Here is a 24,235-nt window from a genome sequence, read left to right as displayed (position 1 = left end):
TTCCCACTTCATCAATCTTAGGAATGGGCTATTACTACGTCCATACATGGCTAAGCCTATCTGTTCAAATCTGCTTCCTCTGCTCCTGGAGCACCTCTAGACTATTTCTCAGCTTCCCATACAGTGAGATGTGGTCATGTGACTGCATTCTCACCAATGGAATGTGAGGAGATGATGTCATCATCTCCTGGCCTGGCTCATTCACTGATTGCCATCCTCCATGGCCTTCCTCCTTTTGTTGGTTTGATGGGGACTTTGGGACCATGTTGAAGGTGGCAGAGCCACAAAATGGAAGGAACCTGGGTGTCAGTACTGCCACTCCACCCTGCAGAACACCTGCTTGGTTGTTATTTCTATGTTCATGGAAATAAACTTCTATGAAGCTTACATCCTTGCCTTACCCCAGCTAATAATTACAGAGAAGCAAAGTAAGGCTCAGAGGGGTGCGGTGCCTTGCTCAAGGCCACACAGATGCAAGAGTCAGAGCCCAGATTTAAAGCTGGCACACAACATTTTGGTTGCAAAAGACAAAAACCTGCTCAGATTGTAGTAACTTAAGGCAGGTCTGTGGGAAGGACACAGAATTGTGCAGGATGGAATCTGGGGGGGGCCTCAGACTCTAAGGAACTTGGGTGCCATTAGGCAGTCTGTCTCTGACATCATGGGGTGTCTTGTCTCAATTTCTTGCTTCATGTGGATTTGGTTTTCCTCTCTGCTTTCCCGTGCTGTACTGGAGATGCTAACTCTGGCCCTCTAACTCTGGTCCAAGCTCCCATATCCCTTTGGATATGATCTCTGACTCATAATTCTCAAGATTATGAGTGGCTTGATTGGCTCAGTTTAACTTGATTGGCTCAGTTTAACTGCCTAGGGCTGAGCAACTTCTGGGCCAGGGCCCTCCAGCTGGGATGGGGGGTGACATGTGCTGCTTTAGGCTGCCTCCCAGGTAGTCCTCTTCAGCCCCCATTCCTCCCTCCACACACACATAGCTGCCCTTAGAGATCTCCACCTGGGGTCCCCCAGTTCCTCACACTCCACTCGGCCCCAAAGGCACAACTTGCCTTCTCTCCCCACTTCAACCTTCTGCTCCCTTACCTCAGGTCTGGACCTCTCAGCCAGCTGCTGAAGCCAGAAACTTAAGAATGAGCGTTGAATCCTCACATTCTACATCCCTGAATCTAACCCAATGTCAGGGCCTATCTATCAGTTTGGTCTACTGTGCCTTTGTTTCGACCTCACTTTTCTTCAAAAACAATTGCAAGTCCTTTCAGCCTCAGTTCTCCTCTTCAATTCCTTCTCCACAACAGCTTCTAGGGGGAAGCTTTTCTAGAAGGCAACTCTGACCTCATCTCTCCATTGCTTAAACAGCCTTCAGTACGAAATCCAGGTAATGACACGGGCAATCAAGACTCTCAGTGTCTTAATCCCGCATCTCTGATCTACTCTCCTGATCCTAGTGGTCATGCTCCTTATGATCTAGCCATGCTGAAGGATTGAATCATTGTCTCTTGTACACAGCTGAGGTTTCCCACCTTCCACTCAGATTTCCTCTGTGTACAACACTTTCTTCTTCGTGTGTCCAAATCCTTTCAGGGAAGACCTGCCTTTTCCCCATGCTCACTTTGGTCCCTTCAGGTGAAAGTAGGCATGCTGGCCAGAGAGGTGATAAGTACTGACACCATCTGACAGGAGTTAGAAAGAGCTGGGACAGGGGCCAGGTCTGGTGCTCTCAGTGTATGGCACCTGGCAAGAGGGCAGAACAGACTTACCCTTTGGACCAGCTATTTGTCCAGAGGGCACAGACAACTGGGGGCAGGTAGAGTGTGGAAATACTATGTGATTCTGTGGGAGCTTGTCATCATGGGGGTGGCCGAACAGGTGGGCAAGCTGACAGGTGTGTGAGCCTCCCAGGCGGGGGCCCCAGTGGCTGACAGCTGTTTTGCCCTACCTGTGGTGGTTTGGAGGCAAGATGGGTGGGGTGGGCTAGAGAAGGGGACCCTAAGCCAGGCTGCCGGAGCAAACAGGCAGGTCTTCTGGCCCTGTTCTAGCAAACACCGACTGACAGCTGAGGGTGGGGTGGATTGAGAGAGACTGGGGTTAAGGTCCTTGGGGCAGGTGAAAGGAAGTCAGAGCCAGGGATGGGGAGGGGAGGGGGGAGAAGGACTTCCCAGCTGCTTGAATGCCTAGGGCTTTATGTCCCTAGAAGTGGGGAGATGGAGGGGTCTGTCCTCCACCTAGCTGTGGCTAGCATTTTTCCTGGAAACATGGATACAGGTGGGGTGGTCTTTGTAGATACAGGTGGGAGAAGACAGGGACAGAGTGGAAATGCCTGAGGATATTATACTCGGGATCTAAAACATCAGGCGGGAAGGAGCCGTAGCAGAAACCAGCATTCTCCCCACCTCCACAGAGCAGGCAGAGACCCAGCTGATGCCCCAGGAGACAGTGGAGATGATCACCAAAAGCAGGGACAGGCTGGAGCATTTGGTTCAGCCAGTCCTTGCTGGGTATTTCTATGCATGAGGACGCACAAGGAAGAGGAAGAGATGCCCACCCCTGTCCTGGGAGGAAGAGATCTGGAGTTGCAGGTACCCAAGGTCTGGGCAGGAGTCAGTAGTCAGGGGCCAGGTTGGAAGTTGGGGTGTATGTGTGTTGGAGGGGGGCATTTTGCAGTTGCAGTATTTGGAGAGTTTTCTGCTGTGGAAGCACTGAAGGGTTTGGGGTTTGAGCCACTGGCTTGGTGAGCTCAATTCTGGAATCAAAGACTTTGTGCTACCAACATGGATCCAGAGGCTGAAGCTCTGGATGGCAGGGGGGAGCTGGGTGGGGGAAGAGGGCAGGTGGGTTGAGAAGTCTGTGTGTCTCAAGTTGGAGGGGTGCTCAGCAGATGGCTTCTTTGCTTGTGCTTTCTGCTGGCATGTGGTTTCAGCCTTTCCACATCCTTTCCTGACCTGCAGTCCCTTCTCCTGAATGTCTGGAGTGGGGTTCCTCCACCCCTCCGTCCTGGGCCAGGGTCACTCTCCTTGGGAACCCTCACCTGAGGCCTCCACCCCACCGGCTCTGGCTCTGGATTATCTAGGGAACCCCACCTCCTCCCTTGCAGTTGCATTTCCTGCTGGGGTGAGGGTGTGAATCAAAGGTAACACTTACTTTCTTATATACTGGCTCATTGTTAGACGTTCTTTTTGTACCAGAAATAACTGCTCATTGCTGAGCATTTGGAAATGAATATATGAAAGCAACAGGGGGCCTCCTTGGTGGTGCATGGGGGTAGGCATCAGCACTATGAAGCTATCCACAGCCTCTGCAGTGCAAGTTCGATCCCCGGCCAGGGAGATACCCACATGGCGCAGCAGACCTCTCCTGTCTCGCCCGCTGCTCCCCTCAGCAGTGCATTTCCGTCGATCTGCCTGTTCTGCTCCCCATTCTGTCTCTGGTGAATCCTCTCATTACCACCCCCACCCCCGCACCTCTGGCCTGCACCCTGGCTTTTGTATATATATATAAATAAATCTTAAAAAAAAAAAAAAAAAAAAAAACAACAAACATCAGAAGAAGAAGACACCAAGTCATCTCTTGGAGGAGTGGCCCTTCGGGTTAGGGTTCCCTCAGGACCCGGAGTCACATTCTCAAGAATTCTGGTCGGGGAGTAGGACGCCTCTCTATGGACACCTCCATTTTGCAACCTCCCACGACACAGAAGGGTTCAAAACAAAGAAACTCAAAGATTCAAGCTCTAAAGTTACCCCAAGTCTCGGCGCTGTGTGTGTGGGGTGCCCTGAGCTCTGCACGGTGCAAGACCCCTCCCGTCCACGCGCCCCCGGCTCTCCCCCGCCAGGCGCGCGCTCCCCCGCGGCCTCAGTTCCCCCTTCCGCGGAATGGGCCGGCGGCCCAGCGCTGCGCCCCGGGGCGCTGCGGGGCGGGGCTGCGGCGGGCTGGGAGGGCGGCCGGAAGGGGTGTGAGTGCGGGGGCGGGCTCCGCGCCGCCCCGCCCCGGGGACGAGCCCCGGGTGCAGCATCCTGGCGCGGGCCTCGGCGGCGGCCGCCACTGCCGTCGGGGAAGGTCCCAGCGCGGACATGGCCTCTCGCGGCGCCTGCCCGGGGCGGGTCTCCCCGAGCCGCGCGCAGTAGTTCCGCCCAGAGCGGCCCCGACGGTGCGGACAGCGCAGCCTGCCCGGCGGCCGGCATGGAGGCGGCGCACCTGCACCCCGCCGCCGACGTGCTGCGCCGCTTCTCCGTGAGCGCCGAGGACGGCCTGAGCCCCGCGCAGGTGACCGGCGCGCGGGAGCGCTACGGCCCGAACGGTGAGAGCCCGGCCGAGCGGGGCGCGGGGCTGGGCGCCGCGCCCTCGGCTCCCCCTGCCCCCCGACCGCGGAGCGGCCCCGTCCCCTCCCAGCTCTCGGCCCCCGCGCGCGAGCAGGAAGCGAGGGCTCCGGAAACCTCTTGAGATGCTCCGGGGCTCCCGGCGGGGCTGCGCGGCCACCTTCGCGGGGGCGGAGGGGGCGGGTTCCGGGCTCGGGGGCCGGACGCCTGGCTCCCCTCCCCGCGCTGCTCCCTCCATACTAGGGACCCGTGCGATCCCTCGGGGCTCCCCACCTCCGCGCCCGCGTCCCCATCCACTCCCGAACACCTCAGCGCACCCCCTTGAGCGGTCGGCGCGGGCTCCGTGCGCGGCTCTGCAGCCGCCCGCATCAGGCAGGTGCGCGCCCCGAGATGCGCTGCGAGCGACCCGCCGGGGACTCCCGAGCCCCAACCTGCAGCTGGCCCCAAGGGCTCAATAAAGCGTCCAGAGGTGCAGCGTGTCAGCTGGTAGACTTCGTGCTCCCACCCCCACCCCCAGGTCTTCCTCTTTCTGAGACCCGAGGCGGATGTGGCTGGCGGGAGACGGTGGGGGCTTTGAACTGCTGTGGCAGCAGGAGCTCCACCGCCCTGCGGGTGGCAAACTCAGGACCTCGCTCGGGGAGTTTCCTGGGGAGGTCTTTCCCTCCTGGGTGCGGGACCGGCCCGTTTCTGGCCCGGCGCAGTTGCTGGTGGGGCGGGAGAGGTCTCCTTTATTCCTCGCACCTTGAAGGAGTGTGGGGTCTGCCTTCTATCCAGAGGCACGGCAAGTGTCAAATACTGTCCAGAGGAGACCCAGGGAAGGTGGAAAATGCAGAGATCCCCTCCCAAAGTCGCTTCCAGGCAGGACACCCCCTCTATTCACCCCTAGGGCATCTGGACAAAGAGAAACATCTGCATCCCCAAAATATAGCCTGGAGCCTTGTCCTTGCCGGACTTGGGGCCTCCTCTGCTCGGGGTTCCCGGGCAGCCCAGGGGAAGGTGTTCTGGCCTGGCTGTCCCAGTCCTCAGGGCTGACTTGAAAATTAGGAGAAGCTGTCAGAAAGGGAGCTTTGGGGTTTGTATTGGTTTATGAAAACCACCTCTTATATAAATATTATCTTTCTGGAGCAGAAATCCTTTTTCAAAAAAATTAGTTTCTATATTTAGTTGAGCTGTGGGAGGAACTAGTGAGATAAATATTATTTAATATCACCCATTAGTGACTTGGCAGGGAGGGTGTCCTGCAAGAGAGAGCAGGGTGGGAGGGCCTGTCTTCTGACCCTGGAGTGGGGTGGGGTCAGGACGCAGGTCTGAATTTCACAGCTTAGTCTGTGCCCCTGTGGCCTCCAGTATGGGGTGCTGATTCCCCAGGGCAGCTGAGACCCAGAATCACACAGCTCCTGCCCTGGATGACCCTGGCCAAGGCCTGCCTCTTTTCTGGACCTCATGTTTCCATGTGTTCAGCAGAAGAGGGGAGGCTAGGAGGAAGGGAGCCTTTAGTTCTCCCCTATGCTGTGTTGTCTGGGTGAGGGGTACCCTAGTCCCGGAGCATCTTTGTGAGGTGGTGGATAAGGATGTTGGTGTGGTGTGAGAGATGGATGTGCTTTGGGAGGTGGTAGGAAAAGTCGGGAGGAGGTACCCCTGCTTCCTCTGTGCTTTCGTAGTACTGAAAATAAAAGTAATAATGAAAATAACAACAATAATAAAATAACACTGACTCTGTGCTGGGCACTGTTCTCAGCACTTTCATCTCATCTCATTTTGTCCCCAAAACAACAATTAAAACAGCTGTTGTTCTCCCCACTTTACAGAGGAGGTAACTAAGGCACCAGAAAGTCAGATCCCTGGCCCAGCATCATGCTAGCGGTGGGCTGTACCAGTGCCTGCTCCTCTCCCGGCCTCCCCTTCCCTCGCTGTGCCAGGGGGTCACAGGTCCCTCCGGCTCCTGGCCCCTCGTGCTGGCCCGGGTGCTGGGAGTTGGGGTCAGCTGGGCAGCATCTGTTCTAATTTTACCCCCAGTCCCTGAGAGGTCCCAGAGGGCTCTGCCCTCAGATCACTGATCCCGGTTGTTCCCAGGAAGCATTGCAGGCCTCTGGAAGTCATCAGGTGAGGAGAGGGGAGCCAACTGCGCCTTCCTGCCTTGTGCACTCTTCCTTCCCACCTGGCTGGGCCCAGCCTGAGGAGGGGACTCAGCCTGCATTTGCCACCAGCACAGCGTCTGGGGTGGGGCTGATGGGGTTCTGAAGGCTGGTTCTGCTCCTTCCTAGCGCTTAGATCCTGGACAAGCCACCTACCTCTCTCTGCCTCAGTAGGTCACCATAGGACCCAGTGAGTGTCCACAAACACCATGTCATCCCCGCTTATAGCAGAAGAGGCCCGGCTGGGCACTGGGCCAGAAGCCGGGCAGCAGGCTGGGTGGGACCTGCAGGCGGAGGGGAACACCCCAGGGACTCGTGTCCCCCTCACCCCAGGAGTCTGTGCACCTGCAAGGTCGTTAGCACTGGAAACCACAAGGAAGTCATTTGCTTAAGTACCGAAGTGTGCAAATTCTGCTAGTGGAGGGAGGAAGGAGGCAGGGACTGGTGGGGTTCCTGCTCTCTCATCATCTCGCCCTCCTCCCTCCTCAGAGCTGGGGATGGGGGCCCTGGCCATGCAGTCAGTGAGTGTGGGGAGCCCCTCTCCACACATAGTGTACCCCCTGCCCCAGCCCCACAGCGTAGCTGCATCCTCTGAGGCACCAGAGGGCCTGTGTGAAGCCCGCCATTCTCTGCAGGTCCCAGGGGTGCCCAGAGCTCAGCTTCCCCAGTAGGCTTTCTACATTCTTTAAATTTATTTTTGAATGAAAACATGCATTTAATACAACATTCAAAGTCCTCAGTAAAGTCTCTCCGACCCTGTCCCCAAACCCCACTCCTGGTGTCTGTGTCTCCTTCCCGAGGTTATTCTCTACACGTCCATACCTGAGTCTGTGCCCGCTGCTCTCTGCATGAAAAGGAGGGGATGCTAAGTGCTGTTTTTCCCCCTTCTTTGCACCTGACAGTCGCCCTTGGAGACACTTCCATGGGGCACATCTCTGTGCTTCTTAGCGGCTGTGCAGGCTTCTATCATGTGGCTGTCCAGCATTTCTTCACCCAACGTTTGACTGGCACTTGGGTGTTCCTGCCTCTGCTGTGTCTCTCTCTCTGTTTCTCTCTCTGTCTCTGTCTCTCTCTCTCTCACATACACACACGTTACAAGGCATATCCTTGTTCCCACATTCTTTCACACACTTGTAAATATCGCTAATGGATAAATTCCTAGAAGTGGAATTCTGGGTCAAAGGGCATGTGTACTTACAATTTTGATAACTGTTACCTAATTGTTCTCCATAAAACTGTACCAATTGCCCCGCCCATTCCCCCACCCCCTGGCAGGGTAGTATGCTATCAGGCGCTCTGATCTGTGCCCATCTAACAGAAGAGAGTTCTCTCAGAGTCTTGCCTCACGTTTCTGTCTACAACATCGGTCCGGCATCTTGTCGTATGTATATTTAGGAGCCATTGGATTTCCTCTATTTGTAAACGAGTTACCTGTTGCCTTCACTGGCCACGGGCCATGGCAGGAGGCAGGGCTGGGTCGGGCTCACCCTGCCAAGCAACCAACGCCTGAAGGTCCTGGAGAGCTCAGGGATGTGGGACAGACAAGCGCAGACAGACAGAACCTGCGCTCCGGTTAGGGGAATTGGGTAGGGGCTGGACGGGGCTGGAGCCTCTCATCGCCTGGGCCTCACATCGCCCATTGCTACACTGGGTGCGTAGCGTCAGGGCTGCCAGTGGGAGCGACAGTAGTTTTCAATTCCTGCCACTGGTGTCTGCTCCGGTCTTATCTTCTGCCCTCAGCCCAAGCCACGGTCGGCCATTGGAACCTGGGACACCCCATGAGTGGCCTGAGAAGCTGGGCCAACAGGAGTGGGGCTGGGCAGGAGCGGGGCTGAGACCTGGGACGTGCTCAGTGGTCTCCAGCAGACTTGGCCCTCCTCGGCCTCCATGTCCTCAGCAGAGCAAAGCTGGGACGCTGAGATGCTCAGAGGGATTTGCAGGAGGTAAAATGACTCTTTGTTTGCCCGCATGGATTTGGAAGTTCCAGGTCTTTCCGGCTTCACCCTAGTTTTCACCCTCTTGTCTGGCAGCCTCTGTGCCCCCTCCTAAGGACAACATCTAGCCTGCCCCAGCATGACCCCCTCATGCATTTGTACCTGCCTCAGGAGCTATCAGAGGCAGGACCATGTCTGCCCACAGCACAGCTGGGCACACAGATGCTGAGCAAACCCGTGGCCTCCAGGGCCAGACCAGTGGGGTAGCTCCCCAAGGCCCCCTGCAGAGCAGGGCCAGGCTGTTCACTTCAGGTGGAGCCTGGAGACCCAGGCAGGGCCAGGTGGGCCGGGCAGGGTTTGCCCATCCAGGGCCTCTCCCTGAGTCTGCGAGTGATGATTTAATTGCTCTGTAAATTTACCTTTGAGGAAGACCTTGGTGAGTACTTGCCTCTCCCGGCTGGAACCAACATTTAGAAGCTGAAATACCAGTTTCCAATGTTTTGAGAAGGAAGGAGTCCAGGGAGGGATTAGGGGAGCAGGTGGTGCGTGGAGCCCAGGAGCAGTCCTGGCCCTGGACCCCCCCCTCGCCCCCCTGCGCCCGGGCTCCAAGCTGTGGGTACAGGGCCCTGACTGAACCTGTGTAAACAATCCCGTGGGGCTCCGTGTGGACCCAGGGATGACTCAGCCTCTCCCCGCCCTGGAGGTGCTCCAGTCAGGTGGGGGTAGCCCCAATACTGTGACTAGTGAAGGAAGAGCAGAGTGGGGGCAGGGGCAGGGCTTTTCAGAAAATCCCTGGCAGGATGGACTTTAGATAAGGAGATAGGGCAGGGGACCCTGCACAGAAGGGATGGCAGAAGCTAAAGCTTGGAGGGGGGAAAGCTTAGCAAAACTGGGTGGGGTGGGGGAGGCTGTGGCAATCCTGAGGCATCTCGCTTGGCAGGCATGCAGGTGGATGACGTCTAAGATATGGGAGTGATATGGGAGGGGAGGTTAGGGCAGATCAGGAAGGCTTTTGCCAAGGTTGGTCTTTATCCTCCTGGCTAAGGAGAGCCACTCGAAGGCAGGGCAGAGGCAGGTCATTCATCCACCCACAGAGTTTTATTGCCTACCTACCTACTGCGTGCTAGGCCTGTCAAGGTGCCGGGGACACTGCTCTTAACATGGTCCTATTGTCATGGAGCTTCCATTCTAAAAGCCATTGCCGTGACTGACGGGTGTGGAGCACTCACTGCACATGTTACTCTAAGCACTGTATGCATTTCATGTCGTCTAATCTTCACAGTAGTTACTATTGTCATTCCCATTTTGCAGATGGGGAAACCGAGGCACAAAGATTAAGTAATTTGTCTGTGGCCACAGAACTACCAAGAGATAGAGTAGGGTTTTACCAGCCTCTGCTCTAGCCATGAAGCTTCTCTGATCATATCCGCTTTTGTCCCCCAGGACCCAGCTTAATTCCCAGGCCCCTCCAGGCCAGCCCCCGTCGGCATCCACAGACACGGACAGGCTCAGTCTGGCAACAGTGACCCAGAGCAGGGGTCAGCTGGGAGAGGTCCAAACCAGAATATTGGGGGGCTTTATGTCCTAAGCTGGCCCAGCTGAAGACCTGGGAGGGAGCACCTCCTATTACTGTCTTTGCCTGTCCCCCGCCCCCCACCCCAACTTACCTGCCTCCGACAGACTTACCACAAGGTGAGTAGGTCTCAGGCATTCACCCCATTTAACAAATGGGGCATCTGATACTGCTGAGGACCCAATGCTGTCATTTCAAGGGGAACTGGCTCAGTGCCCCTACATGCAGCCTGGGGATAACAAGGGGAACCAGCCTCTTCCAGGGACTCCTGGAGAGGGGGGTTCCCTCTCTGGCCTTAGACTCTGGTCATGTGAGGGGAGAGTTGGGTCATCCAGGGTCTTGACAGAATTGGAGTTTAAAGCAGATAAGAGCTGAGCAGGCAAGGCTGAGTAACCCCCCAAACACCACCTGTGAGGACAGCAAAGCCTTTTGGGGAGGGATTCTTTGAGTGGTGGGTCTGGGCCACAACAGAAGGGTGGGCTGGCTCATTGATGGGATGCGCATCCCCTCAATAGGACAGTAGGACATGGAACACCAAGGTTTTTCATGTGATCTTGGCCTGGGGAGGCAGAGGGAGCACCAGGGCAGGAAGGGAAGATGGCCTAGATAGCCTGGAAATTTGTACAGGAGTCCAGCCTAGGAGGTCAAGAGCCAGACTGCCTGGGTTCAAAACCCTTCCCTGGCACTTCCCGGCTGTGTGACCTTGGGCTAGTCACTCAATGTCTCTGTCCTTCAGTTGTCCACTCTATAAAATGGAAATAATCTATTTTCCTTCCTGGTTGTTTGAGACCCACAAGAGGGTAATGCACATGAAGGGTTAGCGTGACTTCTGGCACGCTCAGCACTCACAATTCTGCTGTAAATATTCTATCGGCCACACCTCACCTGCTCACAGTGCTTTTCCATTTATCGCTGGAGATAGGTAAAGTACCTGCTTGGTATGTAGTAGGTGCTCAGCAAATGTGGCTTTTATTGATATTAATAATGATGACGGTAATCGTCACACCAGCCCTTCAGAGTAGAGGGACACATCCTGTCTGCCAAATGAGGCTCAGGGTCCCACTAGAGGCCGCTGCTTTGGGAGGGCCCTGGCTCACAGGCAGGGGTGAGCAGGGCATCTACTGTGGCCTGTGGCTGGCTGAGTCTCCCTTGGGGCTGTGGGTGAGGGCAGAAGGGGGGGGCCTTGTAGTAGAAGCCCGGTCTTGGGAGAAGCAGGGATCAGTCAGCATCAGCTAAGTTGTGCTGCAGTAACAGCCCCAGATCTCAGTAGCTTAAAACATTAGTGGTCACTTCTCATTCACACTGATGTCAGTGGCAGGTGACCTGGGGCTCTGTATCTTGTGCACTCTGTGACCCAGAGAGACAGAATAGATACCATCTCACAGCTGGAGGGACAAAGAACCACAGACCTCCACTGTCCATCCAGCAGCCACCAGCCTCATGTGGCTATTTGAATTTAAATGAATGAGAATTAAGTAAAACATAACATTAGACCACTCGGTCACACTAGCCACACTCCTATGCTTAGTAGCTACTTGTGACTAGTGGTTACTGTATTGGACAGAGTGGCTGTAGGACACGTCCATCACCACAGAAAGTTCTACTAGACTTCTAGACAGCCTCCCACCAGCAGTCCAATGTCCCAGCCTGGAACTTCTCATGGCTCACACGGGGGTCACAAAGTGCAGTCCTATGCCCCATAGGTGGGGAGGACCAGAAGTATTTGGGGAACAGCATAATGCCCAAAAAAGTTGATCCTGCCTCAGGTGATAGGTCAGACAGCAGAAGGGGAGACCCAGGTGGAAGGGGAACTTGAGACCAACTGATGCAAGCAGAGGGTGTCCTGTTTGTGTGTGTGGTGGGGTGGGGGGTGGGATGGAGGGAGGTACTAGAGCTGATATGTGTGACTGGTGATGTTTCCCGACCCCAGGTCTGGCCCCTAACCTGAAAAAGTAGCCTAAGGAGTGTGGTGACCTGGGAGCAACCTGGGAAGGGGTGGGGGTGTCAGGGAGACAGCAGAAAGAATTCTGGCGGGACTTACAGATAAGGTCTCCTGGGTCAGGAACCCTGCAGATATCTGCAGAGGTGAGGGGTTAGGAGTCTCCTGGGTAGGCTGATGTGGGCCATGATGTTGGCACTGCTATATGCTGAGGCTGGGGCATGGCTAAAATGACCTCTAAAGGACCCTGCTTCATAGGAGAATTGGCCCAGAAACCAGGCCTGGCCCTCCCCCCGCCTTTCCTGTTCGCTTCAGCTAAATAGATCAGAAGGAAAAAGTCTGTTTGATTTTAATCTCGACGCAGGACACTGGAGATTACATTTTCCACGGAAAATGTCAGCCGTTGCCTAAAATAGGACTTCGGAGAAAATGCTAGAAAGTATATTTTTAGGTTATATGTTTCTCTCCTGGATTCCTGCAGCCCAGTGGGCTGCTTGGCACACTCCATGGTTCAGCTGCCAGGTGCAGACCCCAGACCTTCCAAACAGGTGGTCTAGGGAGCAGGATCCTGCAGGAAAAAGTGCTTGCAGGCTCTCGAGCCAAGAACAGGTGGACAGACTCAATAACCTGTGTCAGGAAGCAGGAGGAAGAAGAGAAAGACAGCCTGGTGGGCCCCAGAACCTGCATTTAACAAGCGCGGGGTGCCCCTGCTGCTGTCCTGGCCTGTCCCCTGAGTAGCAAGGGCAAGAAAAGACAATGTTTAGGTAAACTGTCTGCAGCGGCCTCAGACAGGCTTAGCAGGCCCGGACTTGGCTGGTGGAAGGTAAAGCCCATCCCCATCAGAGCCCACCATCCAGGCCTAGCTCCTCTCCACAGACCCATGGAGACACACTTGCTCTGTGACCCTGTTCAAGCTGCTTCTCCACTCTGAACCTCAGTTCTTGCGCCTGTAAAGTGGGGTCGGAATTCTCAACCTGCCTCCCCTTTAGCTTATTGGAAGGATTGAAAGACAGGGGCCCAGGCAGCTAGCTCTGCTTGGGACTAAAGGTGCTACAGGAAAGGTAGGAGGTAAAAATGGAGCCCTCAAGGTGATAGCGTATGTTTGGAAGCATCTTCTTCTAAATGTTCTGTAGGTCTGGGACTGGGTGTGCGGACTGAGCCCAGGACGGGCTTCACTGAGTTTGTCACCGAGCTTGCCTGACCAGGCAAGGGTCCAGGAGGGACCTACCAGGGTCCAGGAGGGAAACAAGCCACAGCAGGGTTCCTTGCTGCCTAGCTGCTATCTGCCAGGGGGTCCGGGAGAGGCCCCCAGGGGTGGGGCTCTGAGGGCTGGCTCTGCTGCAGGCCTTGTCTCCACACCTTGGAGGACCAGGCGTGTCAGAGGCCACCTGAGCCCACATTCTCAATTTGAGGGAGAGGTGACTTTGTGGTGGGGATGGGGAACATCGAACAGGACCACCGCGTGGCCATCTGAGAAAGAGCAGTGCAGAGAGCTGTGAAGACTGTCAACTTACTGAGCTTGTCACTGAGCTTGCCTGACCAGGCAAGGGTCCAGGAGAGAATTCCGGAATTCCTTCTCTTCTCCATGCCTCAGTTTTTCTCCATGCCTCCATGCTCTTCTCCATGCCTCAGTTTCCCCTCTGTGATGGGGAGGGTTTGAACTGGAGGACTGGAAGAACCCTCCTGGCTCTGGTCTTGTCCAAGGAGAGCCAGGCCACAACACACCTTTCTCAACCAGAGCCTGGCTCAAGCCAACTGTTCCGTGGCCTCAGAGAGCGGTGGGGATGTGTCCAGGCCATGTGGTCTGGGGGCATAGTGGGGAAGGGCAGCTCCGGCCTCCGAGGTTCCACTGCATAATTCAATTGTCTCTTGTCTTCTCATGGCTCCTGTGGCTGCCTGGAACCTGCAGAGCTCCCGACTGAGGAAGGTGAGGCTTGGGGCAGGGGGTGATGTCCTTGGCCCATTCCATCAGGCTGTGTCCTCCCCTCCCATTTTGAGGTCCTGTGGTGCCTCCACCAGTGCCCACCGGGCATCGGGCTCTCCCTCTTGGAATGGCAGGGAGGCTGTGGGCCAGGTGGGCTGGGGGTCTTCCTGGCTCTGAATGGGGAAGGCCAATTGGTCCAGCGCCCAGGCCTCACACGGTGCTCTCGTTCCCAGGGAAGTCCCTGTGGGAGCTGGTGCTCGAGCAATTTGAGGACCTCCTGGTGCGCATCCTGCTGCTCGCTGCCCTGGTTTCCTTTGTAAGTAGGACCTCACCTACCCTGGCCCCATCCACAGCCTCAGGCAGCCCAGGAGGGAAGGCCAGGTAGGGTCAGTGCTCAGAGGTCCAGACTCTGGACCACAGGGCTGTCCTCTCAGGAGTGGGCAACCTGGGCCCCACCCCAGCCTTCTTAGACTTCAGCTTCCCTGGCCTGAACTCCCAGCCCCCTCTCTGCACTCCCAACTCCCAGGGGCCTCCCAATCTGTCTTACATCTTGATGGACAGAGCAAACTTGCAGGTGTGCAAGCCTGCCCTGCTCCTCCCTCTCTCAGTCCAGCACTGTATTTTGGACCAGATAATTCTTTGTTGTGGGGGTTGTCCTATAAACGGTAGAATATTTAGCAGCGTCTCACCATCAGATGTCAGTAGGTTGTGACAACCAAGTCTCCAGACCTTGCCAGATCTCCCTGGAGGCAAAATCGCCCCAGTTGAGGGCCCCTTCTGGGCTCCCAGGGCTCCTCAGACAGACTTGGGGCCTTAACCTCTCCAGCCTCCTCTTAGCTGCTGCTCCACTTTGCTCCTCCCACAGTCCCTCTGCCCAGACCCCTCCTGGACTAGCAGGTCCAGGGTTGAGCAGTGGAGAGGGACTCAGTGGTTGAGCAGAAGAGACCCAAAGGGTAATGCAGGGAAATGGCCCCCCTGAAGGTGGACCTGGGAAAGAGCCCTCATCTTGGTCGGCTGGAGTTCGGGGCAGCAGGGACACTGGGTAGGACCTTCTCTTCCCCAGCTGCCATAGGGGTTCAGCCAGCTGTGTCTGACCTTCGTGGCTATTCACTGCCCTTGTGCAAAGTGGGGACCCTTACCATGCCTGAGTCAAAGATGCTGGTACTCTCCACTGTACAGACGGACATGCTGAGGGTGGGTGGGCAGTGACAGTACCCCATTGGGCCAAGAGGTGGGACTGCCTCTGGGCTCTGGCCGGAATGATGCCCCTCTGGTCAGTGGCCCATGAACTTGGAGCTGTATCACTTGGGCTTGTTAGAACAGACTGAGGATCCCCCCCAGTTCTTGACTTAGGTGGTCTGGGATGGACCCTGAGACTGCATTTCTTTTTTTCTTCTTTTTAAAAGATTTTATTTATTTTTACATAGAAGAACTGGGGTATAGACCAGAGGTGTGGGGGGTGAGAGAATTCACCAGAAATAGAGTGGGGAGCAGAACAGGCAGACTGACTGGAATACACTGCTGAGGGGGCGAGACAGGAGAGGTCTGCTGCACCATGTGGGTAGCTCCCTGGCCAGGGATTGAACTTGTGCTGCAATAGCTGCCGATAGCTTCATAGTGCTGAGATTTAACCCCTTGCACCACCAGGGAGGCCCCCGAGACTGCATTTCTAATAAGATCCCAGGCACTGCTGCTACGCTGGCACCCTACACTTTGAGAACCATTGCTAGGCATTCAGTGATATGTCCAGCCACCAGTTGTGACTGCCCACATTCCTGAAAGTTGGCCTGAGTGGGTTGTGAGCTGTTGCAGTCACTACCTGCAGGGGGTGGGTGTTCTGAGCTGGAACTTTTGCAGCACAGACCTCTCCAACCTTGGAGCTCCTCAGGGCTCTCTCCCCTAAAGCAGGGGAGCAGACAGGACCCAGGGTACAAAGGAAACAGTGACCCGTGATGTTGCCCAAACTCACCAGCTCTGATCCCGGCAGGTCCTGGCCTGGTTCGAGGAGGTTGAGGAGACCACGACAGCCTTTGTGGAGCCCCTGGTCATCATGCTGATCCTCGTGGCCAATGCGATCGTGGGCGTGTGGCAGGTGGGAGGCAGGGGGGTGGAACTGAACCTTGGGGTCTCCCAACTGCTAGGCGTGACCTTCTCCTGGTGCTGGAGTCCTGCAGGTCCTTCTGCTTCCAGCTCCATCCCACGTCCACGGGTGTCACTCTGAAAGGGTGGCCCGTGGGGTCAGTACCGGTAGACCTCCTCCTGCCTCATGTTCTGTAGGAACGCAATGCCGAGAGCGCCATTGAGGCCCTGAAGGAGTACGAGCCTGAGATGGGCAAGGTGATCCGCTCAGACCGCAGTGGTGTGCAGAGAATTCGTGCCCGGGACATCGTCCCTGGAGACATTGTGGAGGTGGCAGGTATGTTGGCCTCCTCCTTTCACTGCGTGACGTTGCTCGGCCCAGCTTACTGCGCCGCCATCTCTCTGGCTGTATATACAGAGGGGGTGGCTGTGGGCTCCCCCAAAGCTCCTTGTCCAAAACCCCATTGGACAAATAAGGAGAGGGAGAGCCAGAGGGACAGGACCCAGCTGAGGGCGATAGCTGAGGCCCCTGCCTCGGTTCCTGGGAGCCCTGCTGGTTTTCCTGGCGATTGGCAACCAAAGCCACACTCAGCCAAGTTGTGCTCCCTCCACAGTGGGAGACAAAGTGCCCGCCGACCTCCGCCTCATCGAGATCAAGTCCACCACACTAAGAGTGGACCAGTCCATCCTGACGGGTGAGGCCAAGAGGCCAGGGCCAAGTGGGAGGTGGGCCAGGGGATGGGGTGTCTTCAAGAGGAGCTTCTCATTTCTGACTCCATGACCAGGTGAATCTGTGTCCGTGACCAAGCACACAGATGCTATCCCAGACCCCAGAGCTGTGAACCAGGACAAGAAGAACATGCTCTTTTCTGTAAGTCCCTGGGATGCCTGGAGAGTAATAATAAAAATAACGATATTTAGACTAATAGGTTAGCTTTGAAGTCCTTCAGGAAAGAACCTGATAGAAAGAACCTGATTAATAGCTTGTGTTCCCTGAGGCTATGTGCCCACCACTGTTTTAAGTTCTTTTTAAAAAAAAATATTTATTTTATTTATGTATGCATATAATAACTGGGTGCAGGCCAGAGGTGCAGGGGGTGGTGAGAGGATTCACCAGAGACAGAGTGGGGAGCAGAACAAGCAGATCGACTGAAATACACTGCTGAGGGGAGCAACGGGTGAGACAGGAGAGGTCTGCTGTGCCATGTGGGTATCTCTCTGGCCAGGGGTTGAACTCACGTCACAGTGGCTGGTGATAGCTTGATAGTACTGAAACTTTAACTCCTGTGTCACCAGGAAGGCCCTGTTTTAAGTTCTTTATGTGAATTAATTTATTTAATCTTCACAACACTCTGCATTTTTAAATATGGACACAGGCACGGAGAGGTTAAGAAAGTTGCTCCAGGTTATACAGCCAGTGAGTGGCAGAGCTGATAGGTGGACTCAAACACTCTAACTCCAGAACTTTTCTTAACCTGCTAGGCTTAGTCCTGCCTTGATATGGAGAAGGGCAGAGCTTACATATGATCACTCAACAGAGACCCTCAAGAGGAAGGAGGTTGGAGGATGGCAGGAGTTGTCCATTTTCCCAATGGGAAATCCAGCCCCCCAGGCAAGATGCCTATTCTCTTTTCAGAGAAGGCCTGTTCTCTTCCAGGGAGGGTGATGGGTTTAGGTCTGATGGAAGGGATCTGCCCCTGTGGCCTCAAAGGTACTTAAACAGTGATGCTCACAGGCTCAGCATAGAGGCTGAATGAAGTGAATGAAAATGGTGAAATCACTATCAATTCAGAGCTCTTGTTGGGGCGAGTACCCTGCCTGGTTGCATGGAAGGCCTGGGTGAGCTGCTTTAGATTGGGGGTGGGGCAGGTATTCTCAGAGGCGTGCCCAGGCATCAGCAGCTGTCACTAAGAAGCTTTCTAAGAAAGCATGGTCTGGCTGAGGGTCATTTCCTTAGCTGAGGGGGCCTGCAGGTGTGGGGCAGGAGCTTCATTGCTCAGTGCAGAAGAGGAGAGGCTGAAGCTGCCCCCAGCACCTTCTCAACACTTAGGCTCAGTGCAGGGGTTGGAGGGGTACTGAGTTATTAGCATCTTTGGCACGATTGTGTCTTGGTCCTCTGTTGGACTGTTTTACAGAAGAGAACACTGAGGCTCAAGGTTGACTGGTCTTTATACCAGGACCTGGGGACTTCAGGGGGGGAATGAAAGGACTACTTAAGTGTCCTGGATCCTTCAGTAAACATTTGTGGACTGTTTCCCTGGGATCACTGTATTAGTTGTTTATGAAACACATCTTGATGTGTTGGGGCTGTGCTGGTTGATCAGATTGTGCCTATGGGCCTGGTACTGCTTCTGGGTCAGACCACATGTTAGAATACTGGGGATATGTGTGGGACCAAGTCCCTGCCTTTACAGAGCTGGCCTTCGGGGGAATGACAGTAGCCTCTCAATAATATAGAGCTGGGTCAGCCTGGGAGCAAAGTGATGAGGAGAAAAAGAAGGGGGTAAGAGCCCTACCCTGGCCTAAAGGAATCAGGAGCCCTAGATCTCAGCTTGGGCGCCCAGCAGCCTTTCCCTGGTCCTTCCCTTGGCCAGGGCACCAACATCGCATCCGGGAAGGCAGTGGGTGTGGCGGTGGCCACAGGCCTGAACACAGAGCTGGGGAAGATCCGGAGCCAGATGGCAGCGGTAGAGCCAGAGCGGACGCCACTACAGCGCAAGCTCGATGAGTTTGGGCGACAGCTGTCCCGTGCCATCTCTGTGATCTGCGTGGCGGTGTGGGTCATCAACATTGGCCACTTTGCTGATCCGGCCCATGGCGGCTCCTGGCTCCGAGGTGCTGTCTACTACTTCAAGATTGCTGTGGCCCTGGCTGTGGCTGCCATCCCTGAGGGCCTCCCGGCTGTCATCACTACATGCCTGGCACTGGGCACACGGCGCATGGCACGCAAAAACGCCATCGTGCGGAGTCTGCCCTCTGTGGAGACCCTGGGCTGCACCTCGGTCATCTGCTCCGACAAGACAGGCACACTCACCACCAATCAGATGTCTGTCTGCCGGGTGAGTGGTCATGACCAGTTTGGGGCCCCATGGATGTTGCTGTGAGATGCTGGGTAGGCTGGTGTACCTCTCTGGACCGCTCCCTGACTCATTTTTGGCCAGGGATGGAGAAAAAAACCTGTGGCCCATCCCGTGGTGGGGAGCAGAGCCGGGCTTCCATGGGTCAGAGAAGACGACTGTCAGACTGCAACAAAGTCTGGCTGGACATGTGTCACTGGGACCCATTGTCATGGTAGGACCCAGGCAGCCCTTCATGAACCTTAGTCTCTTCATTTGAAGTTTGGGTGTGTGAGCCCTGCCAGGTGACCATGAAGGACTCAGGAGAGAGTCAGGTACAACCTTGTCACCTGAGCAAAGCTAGGCCTGGACCTGCGATCTGTCCTGCTTTACCATGACTTCTGCAGTCAACATCTGTTATCAGATATGCCAGCTCCAGTGACCTGGGAAGGGCCAGGGCTGGAATTATTTATTCCCTGCACTCGATCCCATATCCCAAGTCTGCTGTCCGCATGCCCCAGGGATTCTGCTGGGACCCCAGCATGCCCATGGGGTAGCAGGGTGAGTGGGATGGTGGTGAAGGTTGAGGGTTTCCTGCCTTTCCCTGGCTCCCCCATTGCTCCTCTCCCACCCTTCCCCCATAATATGCCCACTGGACCTTGGAAACCCAGGCTCTGTTTTTAAGACCCCAGTGCTCCATAGAAGACCCTCAGAGGCAGCCACAAAGCTTGGAGGTTGCACCGGCAAGCTTTATTGCCCTGTACCCCTGATGACTACAATCCCTAATAGGACTTTATTTGAAGTGTTCCTTGACTGAAATAAAGATTTGAGAAGCACAGTATAGGGAAGTTATAGAGCCTTGCATTCTTGCCAACGGGCTGAGAAACTTGACTTCTCAAGGGAGGTGCTGACTGGCGGGCTGACCCCCGCCTCGTGCCAGAGCAGGGAGGAGAGCGTGAAGGAAAGAACATTGAACTTCTGGCTGCTGGGCTGACCACTGATTAGGAAATAGCAACAAAGCTGTTTCTAGACTGTCTCTCTGGCAGAGCTGACATACACAGGAGTGGGCTGTCTTGGGAGGGGTGAGCCCTTTGTTGCCGAGGTGCACAGGTAGGGCTGGGTGGGGCAGCAGGCTTTGTGGGCAGGAGCTCACTCTCTGGGGACACCTTTGAGCAAGAGGGGTATGTGCCTTAGAACAGAGTGTGGGATACCTTCCCGGCAAGCCAGGAGCTCATCCCCTGAAGGGAAAGTGGCATTGGGCTCTGATTCCACTTTCTCCTTATGTTGCCAGTGGGAGAAAGTGAGGCTCAGGTGCTCAGCCAGGGTTTGCACAGTGAGGGGCCAGGACCAGGCTTCCTGCCCTTGCTCGGGGCATTGGCCAATCTATTAGCCTCTCAGTGGTCCAGAGAGACAGACAAGCCCACGCTGGACACACCTGGGCCGAGGGGGGAGGGGCGGCCTCCGCCCGGACTCCACTCTTTCAGGCGCTTTGAGACCCTGGAGGGAGGGCAGGCCAGTAACTCCTCAGGGGCCCACAAGACGCCACCCTGGGGTCCGGCTTTAGTCAGGCTGGCTGTACAGGGAGGAGGGAGGCCCTGGCCCGAGATTGTGCCTTCACGCCCTAGATGTTCGTGGTCGCCGAGGCCGAAGCTGGCTCCAGCCGTTTGCACGAGTTCACCATCTCGGGCACCACCTATGCCCCGGAGGGCGAAGTGTGAGTGCTGCTGTGGGGGCCTGGTTTCCAGGTGGGCGGGCCCAAGGCGCTGAGCACCTCCCAGGGGCGGGGCTGCAGCCCCGGTGCTGACGTCCTGGCTTTGGCAGGCGCCAGGGGGAGCAGCTGGTGCGCTGTGGGACGTTTGACGGACTGGTGGAGCTGGCGACCATCTGTGCCCTGTGCAATGACTCCGCGCTGGACTACAACGAGGTGGGCCCCCATTCCCTCCCATGGCCGCCTTAGTGTCCAGGCCCCCAGGACGGACCCTTCTTTCAGAGTTTCAAAGCTCCTGGGATGATGGTCCCTGCCCTTTGGGAGTGCCACACCCCAAGGGCATTGCTACCCTTTCACTCAATCCACTGCTGCTCCCGCTTCCTGAGACTGGCTTGGGAACCTTGATCTGGAGGTCGTGGGTTGTGGAGGACTGTCATTTAAAGAACTGAAGGGCTAGGAGTACCTGGAGAAAGAGTTTTGGGGAGCGAGGGTAGGAAGGGTGTTTGAACAAGGCACAACCCAGAATAGGCCCATAGACCATAACAGCCTGATGCGATTTAGGCATTGAATGCCCTTCCCTGTGGCTGGAGGGTGAATGGAGCCTGCAGGAAGAGGCTTTCTGCTGAGGGTAGGACTTGACCAGACCAAGTAGATCCAATGCCCAGCTGACGCCAGTAGGGTTTTGAGCAGATAAGTGATAGGGTCAGATTTGCATTTATATGATCAGCTTTCATTTGCTGAATGGAGGACGGAATAGACCTGGCAAGCCTGGAACAGGCAGCCCTGTGTGGTTGTCCGGTCCAGAGATGCTGATTTGAGTCCCAGCTAGGGCCTCAGGGAGAGGGGGAGGCAGGGCTTGGAGGGAAATTTAGGAGCTCAAATCCTGGGACTTAGTGACTGGTTAGGTGGAAAAGGGAGGTGGTCAGGGTAACTCCTGGTTTCTGTCCTGGCTCAGACAGTCACTGGAGTGGCAAATATAGGGAGAGGGGGATGTGGCCTAAGGGACCCCAGGGAACAAAGTCCAACAGGCAGCAACTGGACATGTAGGTCTGGAGCTCAGAGAGAGGTGGCAACTAGGCTGGATCCTGGCAGCCATGAGCACACACAAGGTGGTAGAGGTCAGGGAGAGAAGGTGTGAGAGACAGAACAGGGCCTGGACAGCAGGATTTAAAGGGAATTTGGTGAAAGGAGCTGAGAAGGAGTGGACAGAGCAAAGCAGCGGGTGCCTGACCATTGATGTCAGCGGAAAAGAGAGAGCTGGAAAAAGGGGTTAGCAGTAGTGCCAGGTCACCCGTAACCAGGGTCAGCAAGAGTGCAAAGGGCTCAGAGCTGGTCGGCTGCAGAGCAGATTACAGGTAACTGGCAAAGGGAGTCGAGGAGTCAGGGAATAAGTGGGGAGCCCCACTGGAGGACGCTGTACCCCTTATTTCCTGTATCCTGGATCCCACCAGGCCAAGGGCGTGTATGAGAAAGTGGGAGAGGCCACAGAGACGGCTCTGACTTGCCTGGTGGAGAAGATGAATGTGTTCGACACTGACCTGAAATCCCTGTCCCGGGTGGAACGAGCCAGTGCCTGCAACTCGGTGAGCTGGGTGAGGGCCCAGGCCATAGATGATATGGCTGGGGCTTCTGGGGCATCTGGAGAAGGGAGAGAGAACAGTTTTGGGAGGCTTCTGGGAGAGGAAACTACCTCTGACCCTAGGAAGACTTGGCTGGGGAGAAAAGAGAGGAAAACAGTGAGTGTGGGCAAGAACTTGGGGTTGGAAAGTCCACAGCATAGTAAAAAAAACTTGATGCATTTCTAATCATTTCTGGGGCTAAAGAGGAGATGGGCCTTGAATGCCCGGGTCAGGGGACAGACATCAGTCCTCCAGGATCAAGGGGCTTTTCATGGGACCAAGCAGCTGGCGAGATGGCAGTGGGAGTCCCTGGCTGTACCCCTCATGTCCTGACCCGCCTGGGCCCACAGGTCATCAAGCAGCTGATGCGGAAAGAGTTTACCCTGGAGTTCTCCCGAGACCGGAAGTCCATGTCGGTGTATTGCACACCCACCCGCTCTGACACGGGGGCCAGGGGCAGCAAGATGTTTGTGAAGGTGAGCACTGCCTCAGCAGCGTGGGTCCCCCTGCACAGCCAGGTTCTCTCGGAGATCTGGTCCCCCGTCTTGTGAAGTATCAGAGACTGCAGCTGCAGGAGAACAAGGAAGGTGTCAAAGCTGTGAACAGGGGAGTCAGCTTGCCATGGACAGTCGGGAACAGGATCCGGGTGTGGTGGAGATAAAGTCAGGACAGGCGCTGGGGCCTGCCCTTGACCGTGGTCGCAGCTCTGGACTGAGGCACTGCTCTGCCACATGGCCTTGGGGTCATCCATGCGCCTGCATGGGCCTCATCTCTCCTGAATGTCAGGGTCAGGCTGAAGTTCAGAAGCCCTTTGCCTCTGATGGGGGTGTTGATGCGGCTGGTGGCTATCTTTGGTATTTTGTGTTTTGGAAATTGAGTCCCAGAAACCAGCTCCCATCAATACCTCTGCCCATAGCACCGCCTGTCTCTGCTTTTGAACCTGAAGCAAGAATCAGAGCCCCACCTTCACCCCATAGTGGAGGTTTTAACCCCTTTTGAAATGAAAAGGCTTCTGTATTGAGAATTTGGACAGCTTTCAAAGCTTAGCATTTGGAGTGACCTTTTGGAAGAGAGAGAAACCATTGATGGGACATTCAGAGCCTATTCCCAGGCCTGGGGTGAGTTCTGAGGTGGGAACCGAGGCCACTGAGGAACCTGCCCCCACTAGACCACCTTCCCAGAGCCACACCCATTGTTTTCCCAGCATGACTCCCACTGCTGAGCCCCTGAAGATTGGGATCCCGGTGGCACCAGGCAGGGCCTGCAGGAGGGCTGCCTATTCCCACCCCCACCCCCGGTGTGTGGCAGCAAGTCTTTCCAACTGTGGGCTGGTACGGGAGGATGCCACCTGTGGGTGCCCTTGATGCTCCTCCCCCTTCTCACTGGGTTTTCTCACTGTGGGCCCCCTTTGGCTCCCACTCGGAGCTTTCAAAGAATGCATTCTGGTTCTTGATCTGGTGTGGTGCCCTTGACCTCTTCCCCCATTCTTCCTGGATTTTCTCACAGTTGGGACCCATTTGATTCCTACTTAGGACTTTCAAAAGAATGCATTTTTTTTTTTTTTTTTTAAAGAGGCATGTTTTATTTATTTATTTATTTGTTTGTTTGTTTATACATGCACTGGGTACAGTCAGAAGCGCGGGAGGGTGAGAGAATTCACCAGAGCCAGAGCAGGGAGCAGAGCAGGCAGAAGGACCGAAGTACACTGCTGAGGGGACAAGGAGAGGTCTGGCGGTTCAGGCCGATGTGCAGAGGAGGCCAGCGAGAGGATTCACCAGGGACAGTGGGGAATGGAACAGGCAGATCGACCGAAATACACTACTGAGGGGAGCAGCGGGCGAGACAGGAGAGGTCTACTTGCCATGTGGGTATCTCCATGGCCAGCAGGGATCGGACTGGCACTGCAGAGACTGCGGACAGCTCCACAGCGCTGTGCTTAACCGCCT

At 55.6% G+C, this 24,235-nt stretch overlaps 1 protein-coding gene across 3 annotated transcripts in view; it reads left to right on the top strand.

The window, feature by feature from the left end:
• Nucleotides 1-4,022: 4,022 nt before the first annotated feature.
• The window catches only part of ATP2A3 (ATPase sarcoplasmic/endoplasmic reticulum Ca2+ transporting 3), a 33,101-nt gene continuing 12,888 nt past the window's right edge, over nt 4,023-24,235 (top strand). For 2 of the 3 annotated variants that reach the window (XM_054689113.1, XM_037493062.2), the window contains exons 1-12: nt 4,186-4,303; nt 13,813-13,830; nt 14,061-14,143; nt 15,815-15,919; nt 16,105-16,243; nt 16,521-16,601; nt 16,692-16,777; nt 18,501-18,965; nt 20,588-20,676; nt 20,784-20,886; nt 22,122-22,253; nt 22,640-22,765. In XM_054689113.1, coding sequence (XP_054545088.1) covers nt 4,186-4,303; nt 13,813-13,830; nt 14,061-14,143; nt 15,815-15,919; nt 16,105-16,243; nt 16,521-16,601; nt 16,692-16,777; nt 18,501-18,965; nt 20,588-20,676; nt 20,784-20,886; nt 22,122-22,253; nt 22,640-22,765 — 1,545 coding nt within the window. Of the gene's footprint in view, nt 4,304-13,812; nt 13,831-14,060; nt 14,144-15,814; nt 15,920-16,104; nt 16,244-16,520; nt 16,602-16,691; nt 16,778-18,500; nt 18,966-20,587; nt 20,677-20,783; nt 20,887-22,121; nt 22,254-22,639; nt 22,766-24,235 lie in introns of all 3 variants that reach the window. The other variant, XM_037493061.1, reaches the window with a different exon arrangement.

This window comes from Talpa occidentalis, unplaced genomic scaffold (genome assembly GCF_014898055.3).
Source record: "Talpa occidentalis isolate TD23 unplaced genomic scaffold, MPIMG_talOcc4v2.1 talOcc4.7, whole genome shotgun sequence".
Lineage (NCBI taxonomy): Eukaryota > Metazoa > Chordata > Mammalia > Eulipotyphla > Talpidae > Talpa > Talpa occidentalis.
This window is presented reverse-complemented; position numbering and strand designations above follow the sequence as displayed.